Below are 13,904 nucleotides of genomic sequence, written 5' to 3' on the forward strand. Positions count from 1 at the left end.
CGCAACCGTCGCGAGCTCGTTTCACAGAAGTGCCGTGCTACGACAAAGTGACTCGTCAACAACTTTTGGAAATAAGTGAATGTTCTGGTATATGCTGTACTGTCATTTATAACTTTCTGAATTTATTTTCTGTACGTGTGTTTCTATTCGTATCGACGTGAATATGATTTTTCAGTCATGTTTTACTTGAAATTTTACTTGAAGCTCGTTACCACGGTTCCGCTAAATTATTTTCATTTTTGCATTCTTGATATCTGCATTTTTATCTGTTTTACGTGATACGATGGATGCGTGTATTCATACACACCTAAATACTCAAACTGTGCATTTTTTATGATGCATTAGATGTAAATAATAATTGGTGTGTCACGTGTGCAGTCACTCTTATTAATATTTGGACACTCTTTAGAACAGTGTAACTTTTTTTTTAAATTGGCCTGAACGACTGGAGTTTTTTTTAGAAGTTAGAAGGATTAGTTTACTAGACGACGGGTACGAAAAAATTTGGAAAAATTGCAATTTGTGTGTGTTTAAAATTAACAGCTTACGTGAAAATTTTAGTATTAACCCTTTGCACTCGAGAGGCGACTGAGAATCGACATTAACCCTTCTAATTCCACGGGCTGATTTGGGTTCGTTTGATTTATGTATGAAGGATCCTTTGATATCGGCTTAGTTGTAGCAAATTTCTAGTTACTGTGGAAATTTCATCTAAATATCTAGAAAAATGCAGGGACCAGAAATTTTTCAGTAAAATTTTACATATTCTTGCCTCTCCTGTGGTATTTTAACAATACTAAATAATTGATTGAAGCCCTGTTGAAGCTAATATTTTTCAGAAAAGCAGGTCTATGGACCTTCGTAAATTGTAAAATTGCATATGTTAGAGGTCTAATTATAAGCAATGAAATAGTTTGATAGAACCCAGCTTCTAATGAACTATTGCAAATTCTTGTATAATATAAAAATATACAGTTTATGTCTAAGTGAATTTTAACAAATTTCATCAATTTTATTCAGCAAACAATCACCGATTAGTTACTTCCCTCTAGCAAAAACATTTTCCAGTGCACAGGGTTAAATCCTCGCTCCCCAGAAAAAGTAAGCCTACCAATTCCCATCCAAATCCACCTGAAATAAAAATAACACCCCTCCGAATTGAAAACCGTCAAAATCCAAGAAGATTATCCAAAAATCATCGTCATGAATCAATCTACCCTCGACAATGCCTCTGCCAAAGAAAAAAGAGCAACAGAGCTCTCTGTTCAGGTGCACCCCAGCCCTTCGAAAAAGTCAAAGCTCTCCCCCCGGTTTGGTCGAAATTCCGCGCTCACGATGGTCCCACGGACCGCTCTCCCCCAGAGGCGTCGTCGAATCGCGACGGTTGGATCGGATTCCAGGACGTTTCACGAGGGGTGAGAGACGACGAAAGCACTTGGACGAGTGCGTGTGGTGGAAAGGCGAGGGACAGGTGTCCGGCGAGGGTGCGTTCACGGTCTAACGATCGGGAACCAGACGCCTTTTAACGCTCCCCTTCCATCGATGCAACGACGTGCCGGTGAACGCAGCCTTTTTCCAACTACGAGCCGGACACCTTCGATTTTTAGGCGGAACACGCACACGCGTCTCGCCCTAAACGTCTACCTACACGTGCATCTCTGTGCGTGCGTAGGCTCACACGTGTCGCGCTAAATCTAGCGTGGAAGGGTCTGAGGATTTTTTCGAAGGGAGGCTAAAATCGCGCTCGGTTGCGACACTCGGCTCTATATATCACTTTTACGATCTCACAGAACAGTTTTCGATTTGAAAATTTCATTCTTTTTCCGAGCTGTGGTTGTGACTACTCAAGACTACCGGTTGAGGTTAGGAGGTCTTGTTAGGTTTGGGAGAAATTGAATTATACTCACGTCTTGATGGTTCATTATTCGCTGGAAAGTTTGTTGGAGGTTCTGACTGGAGTTTAGGTGTTACTGGGTGCGTGCAGGGTCTGGAGGAAGCTTTAGGAGTCTTGGAGGAAACGGGAGACCTGACGGTGATGATTTTGTGTTAGTTGGGTTTATGGAGATTGTGTAATAGTTCGAGTGTGACTCTGGGGGATTTTTCAAGTGTTTTTGGTTGCGTTGGGAGAAAGAAAGTTGTTCTTATTTGATTGCTTGTACGGGGTAGATTTTAGTGTTTACAAAATTGAAGATACTTTTCTGTCGCACGTTTTGAGACTTTTGTTTCAAATTTTGGGAATAGGTTATTAACCACCCTGTGTTGTATGCCGATGGTAACTTTTTAACCCTCTATAACACTGTGTGTCTTGAAAATTACGGATTTATTTATGTATATTTTGTAGTCTCGTTTTGTTTGTTTTTTTTTTAATATTTTATTATTTATTCTTGCTTTTCTCATCAAAATGTAAAAATGCAATCAACCTTCTCGTGAACGAAGAAAAATCAGGTTACAGAGGGTTGAATAGTATTATAATATTACCTACATATTTTTTAAGTAGTACTATATATTAATTGATTAAAAAATGTGACTTTTTGATATAGATAGTAGCATTTTTTATATAGTATTGATAAAGACGTTGGTCAATGTTTCTTACTAATTAATTCGATAAATATTCCTGTTACCGGATTTACTCTTCGTTTTAACAAAAATAAGCGAAAAAACGTACATATTAACTGCAATAATTGATACACTTTTTCTTCAACGACATCGAACTACTTTAAAAATTACAAATTCGTTGTCAAAACCATTTACGTTTAATGAAGTTAGTGAGAAAAATTAAAAATATTAGGTCACTTGATAAATTCGTACCGAAAGCGAAAAATATCTAAATGAAAATCCAAGAAAATTCTACAGCGACGACATAATGGTGTTACAAAAACAGAAAATATTGAAAGAAATTTGGATCTATAATTAGAAATATTGATCTAAATTATAAAATTCGATAGGCACTTATGGAATGACCTAATGCAATTTGAACGTGAAATACCTAAAACAGAGATGAAAATAAGGTAACTGGTGCACAAAGTTAGAGACTTACCCAATCACGTGTGGTACATCGATGGAGTGAGAAGAGGCCCGTTTGCGATCACCAGCCATATCGGCGAGTCTAGCGAAATCTGTATCCTGATCAGCCAGCCGGGCGCTCTTACGTGACTCGAGCAACCTGACCTCGTCTATACGTTTGGTCAACCTCATCGTCTGCAACAGGATAAACGTAGCCGCGTAAGATGGAATGTCATACCCCAAAATTTCAGTTTCTCATATTATAGAAGCACGGTAAATCCTACTTATCCGTGATTGCACAGGAAAGTTTCGATTAAACGTAACCCCTTTGCACACGCGGCTTCTTCCTCAGGAAGGCGTTAACGCTCTCTTTTATGGAGAAATAGACATTCACAGAAATTGTTATTATTACAATTTCTTTATTTTGATATAAAATACAGTGTGTAAATATTGAACGAAAGTCGTTTTTCGAGTGCAAAGTGATCATTCCAGACGTTTAAAACCTCTAAAAATGTTCACAGAAAAGTTAGAAATTTTGGAAAGAAAACGAAGTAAATGGCTATTAATCCCCAAAATATTAATTACAAATCTAGAAGAAAATTGGTAGCAAATTTAATATTCGTGTAAATTGAAATGTGATCCAGAATTTTTGGAAAGTACCATATATCACGGAATTCTGATTAAATACCGAATATTTACAACTTTCACAATTAAATTCTATTATTTAAATAGAGAACATTTGTACGTTAATATTATACAAAATTTAGGTCAGGCAATCTTATTTCCAAAAACAAAAAAAATTAACGACACTGTCGGCTTTATGTCAAAGCCATAAATGTGCAAAGTTTCACTTTTTGGGCAATAAAGTGGACCAGATGTGACCAAAACAGAAGGAAGATCCAATTAAAAATTATTTCACAGTTAAATTCAAGTCTCAAGCGAAGGTCAATATTTGCAAGAAAATTCAGAATATTCTGTTCTCCAGAATTATCTCGTTACATTCTGCGTTCAGTTGCGAATTTCCATAATTCATCGAATGGATTCACGAGGGAAACGACATTACCCTGAAACATTCGAAATCCGGAACAAAGTTAAAAAAAAAATCATTGTTGGAATAACTGGTGAAAAGGTCCCATCCCGGTTGGTTCGCGGGAGAAAGCTTGAAATTTCAAGCGGCCGCGCACTTTCTCCCAGATCGGCTGGGACGTTTAATCGCGCCGTCGCGGTGATTACTTCCTCGTAATTACTCGGCTCGCGAGCAACATTCCTGCGCAAGGAGCGAGGAGGAGCCCTGAGAGACACACGTTATTCATACGCGGGTTGCATCAACTTGCGTTCGTTGCATTTGCAATTTTATTTACGTTTCCCTTCTTTCCGTGACTCGACTCGACTCCATTCGTCTCCATGCACCAGAACCGCCGGCAACAGACAATTACGACAGAGACTTCTTTCGCGGAGTTCAGGCCAATTCTGAAGTCTGCGCGAAAGTGGCCTAACTCTTACGTATTTTTCGTTTTGAGAAATTTTTGCGATTCCTTTATTTTCGGTGAATTATTTTCAGAATTTCAGAGTTTCTATGGCGACGGTTCGGAAGCTGATAGAAAAATGGCGAAAGGTCGTCAATGATAATGAAAATCATCGATTTATACATGTTTTAATACAGAAATAATTTAATATTAAAGAAATACAGTAGTGGCGTTTCTGCAGGACACCGAAATGAAGTTACAAAGTTACATGAACATATTTCATCGTAGAGAAATATCGACAGTGTTAATCTTCCTTTGCGAGTAATTTATGTGACCATTTACATAAGAGTATCATTTTAACAAAAGCACCAATGTTAAATTCGAAGTGTCTAATTTAATTCCACAGGGACTTAAATCATATACTTTGGCAGTGTTCTTCGATTAATTCCCACAGCATTGATCTAATAAAAGATTTGAGGAAACACAAGCTTAACCCTCCACTGAACACGAAATCACTACTTTCCATAATTAAATTTTCTACAGTTGTCAATTTGAAACCTCAAGTACCTCAAAAAATAGTAAACCAACGATATAAAAATTATGCATACAAGTTAATATAAAACCACATAACTCTCTATATCAAATTTTTCTTGGGATCACTAAAAAAAAAAAAACACCTCCAGAAGAAAGCGTACAAGCAAAAAGGAACGTCTTTAATTAGTAATAGTGAACGCGTTGATAATTCCATAAGAATTGCATAATCGACAACTAGCGAAGTAGCAACGAATCGAACCTCCAGTTACGTAAATCTGGTCCTCCATTACCTCTCTCTCTAATCGCAATAAAACAAACAAACCGCAAGACCAGATATTATTCGTGTAATTACTAGCCTCGGATTGGACACGAAGAAACGAACGAAAGAAAGAAAAAAAAATCTGAGGAGCGCTTGGTTATTGACGATAATGAGAAACCACCGAGGAAAAGACACGCGTGAACGTGTTTGCCGGTCGCGAATTCCTCGTTAGGGCGTTCACGCTGGAAGAAAAAAGAGAAAAAGGTAGGAAAAAAGGTTGAAAAAGAGAGATATAGTGGACTCGCGATGTTGGTCCACTTTGGAGTCCTTTTTAAGGCTTCTCTAAGGATAGAGACCAGAAGGTGAACTGGAGCGTGCAGGCCGAGGGAATTCTAATCGACGCGTTAAACGCCTGGGAAACGAGCTAATTGATTACTATTAAACGTCGTAATAATAGGTGTGCACAGCATAGACACGGGTTACACCGGTGCTCGCCGGCCGGGGGACAAGATCGCCGGACCGATCCGGCGGTTTTTCCTCGAGGAAATATCAGGTGAAAAATACTGGTACTGTTAGCCGTGATGGATACTCGTTTAACGAGGCTTCGACTCCGCTTGGGAATGTTTTCAGTTGTTGCCCCGCTCGCGAGAGGGATTCGTAAGCGAAAAATCTGCTGTTTTTTTATTTATCTATTTCGAACTCTTTGCTGCGTAAATATTAGCACTATTTGTTGAACGTGACACGAACCTAAACACTCACTTGAAAATTGCAAAAGATCCCTACTACGTGTATCTACACTTCCGTGGAAAAATATTTGGACACAATTAGAAAATTTACGTTGACAAATTTCATCGTAGAGAAATATCGAGAATATCGAATTGAAATGAACTTCTCCACAAAATATTTATGAACTGTTTCTACAGTTTTCCTGTTAAATTTCCCAGTTGTACAGTCGAATTTCGATAGACGATTATTTTTAAGAAATTTTTAGACACTTTGCGAAGAGTTAGCATGGAGAATGAATCAGTGAACGCGATTTCTATCGAGACGCAATAATGCAAAGACGATTTCAATGGGCCGAAATCCGGATAAACGCGCGGACCCGCCTATTTCAGGGAGTTAACTTCTCGAGCGAATTTTCACGAATGCACCTTCCCGGTGGAGGAACGTCACATTAATTTCCGGTAAATCCCACGATTAGCCGGCTCTCGGCCGGTTATCGAGACCGGCCGAATGGCGTTTATCAGCGGTTAAATCAGTCGACCGATCGTCGATCGGGAACCGACTCTGATATCGCGGTAACAAGACGATCCGTCTCGCCAGTTTCGACTGCCTCGATTAAAAACCTGTCCCTTCTCGTCCCGCGGCAAGATAAACACCGTAGAAACCGATGGAACGACGCAAAAAGCTCAGTACTATCGGGCTGTGTTGTTATTTTCAATGTTTTTTTCCGCGAATTCGGTATCCAACAATTTGTTTCAACGAGAAACTGTTTGTTTGTTTTGTAGTGAATATCTGTGTGTATGTGAGAACAATAGCATTCTTCGCGAATGAATTATTTAACCCTTTTACAATGTTACGAAATTTCGAGGTCATGTGTTCGCGTATTTGTATTTTATTTATTATTGTATCTATTATTTTATTTTGCTATTATACCGATGCATTGTCACGAAATAATTTATTCAAAATAATTGGTAAATCTCAATTCTCACATTAAAATGAAATACTGTAATTAATCGCAAGTTTTCTTACTTCTGAGCAGAGAATATATAATTATAACGAGTTAAAGTAATTTCTGTGAGTATAGGAAGAAATACTGAATCTCATGCTGGACACGAGGTCAGTTCAAGATGTATCTGAGGAACTGGTTGGTTCCAACAAAGGAATGTCATAATCTTTAAATAATTGCAAATAAATCAGAAGAGTGAAGGAACCATTGAAAAATTCCATTTATTCATCACCCTAACAATCCACTTCCAGTGAACACCCTATTGTACTCGAACAAGACAAAAGCATCCCAATAAAATTGAATACCTGAGAAGAAGAAGAAGAAGAAGGAAACTTCGATTATGAAGTTTCAAATAATTTTAGCAAATAAGCAACTATCTGTATCATAAAAAAATTGTGAAATCTTTTCCTTCTTCTCACAGATTCAATTATTTCCAATAGCAGCAATTCCCAAGCGACAATTTTCAAATAATTTTCTCAAATAAAAAACTACCTATGACATAAAAAGAAAATTGTGAAATCTTCCCTTCTTCTCACTTATTCAATTATTCCCAAGTGACAATTTTCAAATAATATTCTCAAATAAAACACTAACCGTTACAAAAGAAAATTGTGAAATCTTTTCCTTCCTCTCTCACATTCAATTATGTTCAATACCAACTATTCCCAAGCGACAATTTTCAAATAATTGTCTCAAATAAAAAGCTAACTGTTACAAAAAAAAAAATTGTGAAATCTTTTCCCTCTTCTTCTCGCACATTCAATTATTCCCAATAGCAACAATTCCCAAGCGACAATTTTCAAATAATCTCCTCAAATAAGAAACGGCGAAGTACCACAAAAACAATTGCGAAATCTTCTCCTTCCTCTTCAACGCTGATTCAATTATTACCCATCTAAAATGATTCAAAAACCGCTGAAACATCAACGAAACGTGCTCGTATCCGGAAACGTTGAACCGCGAAGAAAACGATCGAAACCAACCGGGCAGACTGTTTACCCGTGGCAACGTCGTCATTATATTCGCATTATCGTGCCTCCGGCTGGCGACTTGCGCGTGCACAAGTGCATCCGCCGTGCGATCTGAACTCTTGGAAAAAGCGTTCACCGGGTCCGCCACGATCTGAAACCCGTCGAATTTATTCGCTCATACGCACTGCACGCGCTCATAATTGCGCGGAACGTGTAATATAGAGGCTGCGCGCAACGAGAAACCTGGGGAGAAACAGGATCCACGAGGATGACTGGTTCGCGGAGAGCCATAATGTTGCTCGATTTCCGGTTCGATCTCGAAGCGAACGAGAGGTTCGAACAGGGAGGATACAAGTGAAAGAAAACGCCTACGGAAAGATATCGAGGCAACGATACACGTGCACAAATTTCGCGAAACGAGCGAATCTTTAAATTGTTCGAGGAATCGATTCGACCCGTCACAGCGGCCATTTTGGCTCTCCTCGAGTTCCAGGATACGGAGGAGATTTGGCTGCTTATATTTGGATCTGTATGGTAATTTCAGACATCAGACTGGTGTTTCTTTTTTTCTTGTCTTTTTTGGAGGTGAATGGATCCTTCTAACTGTATTTTGCGGGATTTTTTTTTTATTGCCTCGAGATAGTTTAGCGTCCTTATGGTGATTTGAAGGGATGTTGAAATTTGAAATGTTTATTTAGATTTTGGTGGAACTGTGATGTTGAAATAATTTGTTCAACTCTAGGAAGCTGTTTAATTTGAAATTTTAAGAAGGTTCAATTTAACTTTAATTAAAAACTCGTTAATTACCAAAACTCGCGCAAAAGCAGATTATTGTCGTGGCACGAAAATTATTTTCCGAAGAGTATCGAAGTTTCAAACTTCGTGGACCATTTTTTACCCTACCTTCGGTTTCCTAAAGTTAACAGTTCGCTTAATTTCAAAATAAGTTTACGTTTTCAATTAACTTCATTAACTGAAAGAATTTTCGTATCCAGGAATACTAAAATTGAAAACATTGTGAACCATTTTTCCCAGGATTCAAAATTCCCAGGATCGATAATTTGCTTAATTCAGACTACGTTTAAATTTCAAGTTCTTTTCATTGCGTGAAGTAATTTTTTGCATCCAAGCTTACATTTGATGAAGAGAAATATTTATCCTGTTTAACTGGAGTAGACAAGTTAATTCATCGTTGGATTAACCAGTACTTGCAACGTGATGCTTTATTTCCTCCGAGATTCCTCTCGCTTTTTAATTGCATTAAAATTGCATTAACGTGAATAAAAACGAACAATTATAACTGGTTATAATTCTTACACATTCTCCAATACGAGACAAGTTTTGCGTTTGAAAAATCGTTCAAATTCCACGAATCAGTTATCGAAACTATCGTACACTTCGACGAAGTGGTACATGTATATCGTTCGAATACAAGGGATAATTGTCTCGTCGATGAATTTGAAAGAAGCCAAGATATAAATATAGCCACGGAACGAACGTCCAGCACGGATATTAATTTCCTGTATTTGTATATACGTACTATTTATTATGCCGTTAACCGGTTAATGCACCTATTGACGTGACGCGAAATCTAATTCCCTCGAACAAGGTTAACGTCATTAATTCGCCAGGTCCTCGGTGCAAGGAACGGCGTGTGCAACGCGTGGCGTAAAAAAGCTCAAGATCAAACGCGTTAACCCTCGGTTATACTTATCCAACATGTGAGCCTTTGGCGGCCTTACATCGCTGTATGAATTATTCCAACGCTATCGCGGAACGAATTAATACACAAAAATTAATTCAGCTTTTAACCCTTTCGGGACGGATTTTCAACCCTTTCGTAAGTTCGTGTCGAATTTTATAATTCAGATCGGTATTTTAGACGAACCTTTAAATTTGATAAGAAAAATGTAAGCGCATTTTCGTTCTATTTTCTTATTTTTATTTTAGTAAGGCTATTATGTCGTGGCTATAGAATCAAATATTTCACTTTCGGTAGGAACTTATGGGATGGCCTAATATAATACACTCACATTTTGAAGAAAAACAAAAAAGATTAGAAAAAGATGGCAAGTACAGTAATGTCTCCACAAGTGTCAGTCCGCAAGGAAGCTAAACCTGACACTTGTAGAGTCAGAGACTACGTTTTCGAGCCTCGCGCCCGCCTTTGTAGTTTGCCGAACGTAGACAAGGACAGCGAATAAAAGATAAGAATGAAACGTGGGTCGAGGCAACCAAGCGATTTAAATACCAACTTTTTTAATTTTTCTGATGAAAATGACATCAAACTGTCTGTATTGAGATAAAACAGACGCCCTGTATTACATTACATAGAGTCGGCCTACCGTTTGACTGCCAGTTGGAGAATCGGCCCTACATTTGACTGACACTTGTAGAATCGGCCCTATATTTGACTGACACTTGTAGAATCGGCCATACATTTTTTTTTTTTTACGTGGAGGTAGGCCGACATTAAATTAATTACTCAATAAGTATTAATAAGTAATTGTTCAAATTATATCGTGTTTGATCTCATTTTCATCAGAAAAATCTCACCAACATGTTAAAAAAAATTTCAGATGAAAAAAAGTAAAATTAAAGAAATTATATTTTTCTATTATGAATTGTCGAGCCGTGAAATCTGTAAAAGAAACGAGATAACATAGGCGCAGCAATGACGCAACCTAAGCGTAGGACCATCTATACTGACACTTGTAGAGACATTACTGTAAAGTGTGATATGCACTGAAAACGCGAAATTTTCGTATATTTTCGAAGAAATTTCCCAGTAATCTTTGTGAAGCTAACTTGGGACGTATTTCCCCCGTCAGTTTCGAGAGGATTAATCGAACTTTATGTAAGGTCTTCGAATTAATTGTACTTTAATTGCAGCCAGAGGAATTAATTCCGGAATTTTAATAACGGCTAAAGACACGATACCTTCGCTATTTGTTTAAACTCGAACAAAAGAAGTTTCTAACAGAAGCACATAATGGAAGACTTTTTCTTTGTTACTTAGAACCGGATGCCATTATTGTGATATTTAATGATACGACATATGGTACTAATGATAGACGCTCAGATGTTTGTTACATAAAAAGTACCTTATATCTTGTCCGTTAGAAGTTTTCTTTTTTTTTTCTTTTGGTAGTAAGAAAGTGTCAATTTCTCAATTTGAAATGCCAGCTAAATCGTTCTCCATATGTATCAATTTCTATTCACTAAAAACCAACATCCAACATGTGCAATCAAATGCTATAACAATTTCTTTGCTTTCTGGAAGTAAGAAATTTTCAATTTTTCTATTTGCTAAATTTCCCTCAACATCTATCAGTCACTAAAAATCAAATACAGTAAATATTTATCTTCTTCTTTTTTTTTTTTTAAGTGAAAAAAACACCAACCCAAATAAACGCCTTTAAGACCGACGATTACCAAATCCAAATTCTACATAATACCTCAACATTTTTTTATTTAACACTGTATAAAAACAATAAATAACCAAAACAAGCACAGCTGACATATTAAAAAATCGTAAAAGGCAAGGGGTTAATCTTGCTCTACGAAGAAATATTTCAGCAACAAGTCATTGTCAACCTATTTATCCAAATAAATTTGAACCTTGAATTTACGCCTCCAAGTTTATTAAGAGTCCACCACGTGTTCGCCAGGTACACCAGACAAAATACGACCACGAGTGTCACTCGTCCAATACAACACAGTTGATCACCTTCGATAAATCGAACCCCTTTCAATTCCCCGCATTAGCCTAATTCATCGACATCCCCCCCCCATAGAATTCCGGCGTTGAACTCAAAAAGTAGAGCGCATAAACGACAGTCCGCGGTGTCACCATAGTATACTTTTATTCCGGTCGATGGAATCGAGGAGAGCGTGGTTGTGCCTGGCAGCTATATCGAGTTGCTGCGGCCTGTCCGAAATGGGCCGGTCCTCCGGGCTCTTATATAATTTTAATCCGGCCAACGAATGCCAAACGGGACGTGAGAGAGACAGAGAGAGAGGAATCACGCGCTACTGAATTCGCCGTGTATTTACAATACAACGATAACGTATGTCACGCACGCCGTGTTTCGACTCGAATTCCCTGGCCGATTCACGCACACCGACTACCGTTAATTCGATTCCGTGCCTTCAATTATGTCTCGCGTACGATAACAGCCTATGAATTACAAGCCGACCGAGGGTTCCCCTAGAATCGTGAACCGAATGACGGCTGCGCCTCTCGACAGTGAAAACCTTCAAACGAAAACGTGCGCTGCGGAGGAGGAAAGAGAAGAGAAAAAAAAAAGGGAGAGAGAGAGAAGAAGTAACGAAAGTTTCTGCGCGCCGGTGTCCCACCTAACTCTCAGCTGTTAAAATACACACAAACAGCTGCCAGACGTTCTTTACACGTTTATCTACGCGTGCTAGCCGAAAACTGCCTCGTTTTTTTCATTCTTTATCGGCCAGACGCTGTTCATTAACGTTTTACGAGCGAGCTCTCCACTCGCTCTCACCGTCAATGGAGCGACCTTTTCCGTGCGCTTTTCTGGGTACGTGTGTATACCGGGAAATCGGTTGGATATTTTCTGTTCTCGAGGATTTCAACGTGATACGATCTGTCCAGAGAGTTTGTACACGTTTTGTATAGATACAGAGTCGGTTGCGGTTCTCCCGATGATTCGAGTGATTTAGTGGCCCGCTGGTGCCGCGTTACCGATGATTTGTAAGCTGGCCGCTCGGTGACAATATTGCCGTATCAAGCTCTCGCGGTTCTCTGTCGAGTTTCGTTTCACTCGGATTCTTCCCGCGTTTGGAATGGAAAATGTGATCTGTTGTGTGGAAGGTTTAATTGAATTTTAATTAGAAAAATTCAAATTCAAATTTTCTTCTTTTCTTCGGACGATATTCAGCTGAGAGGATTAACGAAAGTACACCAATTTGAAAATACAGCTGAGCTATGAAGCACCTTGGCGAGCAGTTTATCGAATACAGAGCAACTGGAACGAAGTACCGAATATTACAGAACAAAGGGTTCACTATGTTCCGCTTCTAATATACACTACCGGCAAAATGTTTGGAATCACTGTGCATTGTAAGTTGGTCAAAAATTTCCAGAGAAAAGTTAGCAATTTTAAGAATTGTTTGACAAACTTTTTGTCATTCAAATTAATCGAAATGAGGTCAAGTGCTATTGGTTTCCACAACATCAATTTCAGGTTCATAAAGAATTAATAGCAAATTCAAGATTGATGTAAATTAACAGGTGATTCGAAACTTTTGACCGGTAGTGTACCAGCGTGTTCCCTCGAAATTTAATTCCACGCGTACTAATAGTTCCCATCAGCAAATCATAATACCTAGCATTTGAAACAGCTTCCCATCTAGTTTCACCAGTTACCCAATGTTCTAATAAACCAAACTTCCAACGATTCTATATGTTCGAAATAGCTTAATTCACCGAAACGATCAATTTCATCGGTAAATCAAATCAAGTGAAACTAAAACGAAAAACAAACGCCAAAATCAAAGACCAATTTACAAGGACCAAATATATATGCGACATTTGTGACACAAAATTCTATCGATCATATCCTAATCGTCTGTTTCTAAGTACAGTATGAAAAGAGCATAGCGTGACTTACCAAATTCATTAAAAAGGAAACTCAAGCAACAAAGTTCTAGCCTTCCTAAAATATATTACTACTACAAGTAGTTTCATTCACTGATTACTTCCACCGTGGTCACTAATAATCTCAGAAGGTGCGGACGTGACCCTAAACTCGCAATTAAAGAACCGGAACAAAAGTCGCGGCGATAAATCGCCGAGTTGTGGACACACGATTGGGCGTCGCGACGCGTTGCCGGGCCCACAACTACCGCGTTCCCTGCGTTCAGTTCACACGATTTCTCGTAATTGCGAAAGACCCTAATGTCTGATA

At 38.4% G+C, this 13,904-nt stretch overlaps 1 protein-coding gene across 1 annotated transcript in view; it reads right to left on the minus strand.

Annotated features, from left to right (window-relative positions):
* The window catches only part of LOC108573775 (zinc finger protein 395), a 161,059-nt gene that overhangs the window by 103,339 nt on the left and 43,816 nt on the right, over positions 1-13,904 (minus strand). Inside the window, exon 2 of the mRNA XM_017936254.1 lies at positions 3,038-3,198. Within this exon, the coding sequence (XP_017791743.1) occupies positions 3,038-3,198 (161 nt within the window). The remainder of the gene's footprint in view (positions 1-3,037; positions 3,199-13,904) is intronic.

Source organism: Habropoda laboriosa, unplaced genomic scaffold (assembly GCF_001263275.1).
Source record: "Habropoda laboriosa isolate 0110345459 unplaced genomic scaffold, ASM126327v1 scaffold126, whole genome shotgun sequence".
Classification (NCBI taxonomy): domain Eukaryota; kingdom Metazoa; phylum Arthropoda; class Insecta; order Hymenoptera; family Apidae; genus Habropoda; species Habropoda laboriosa.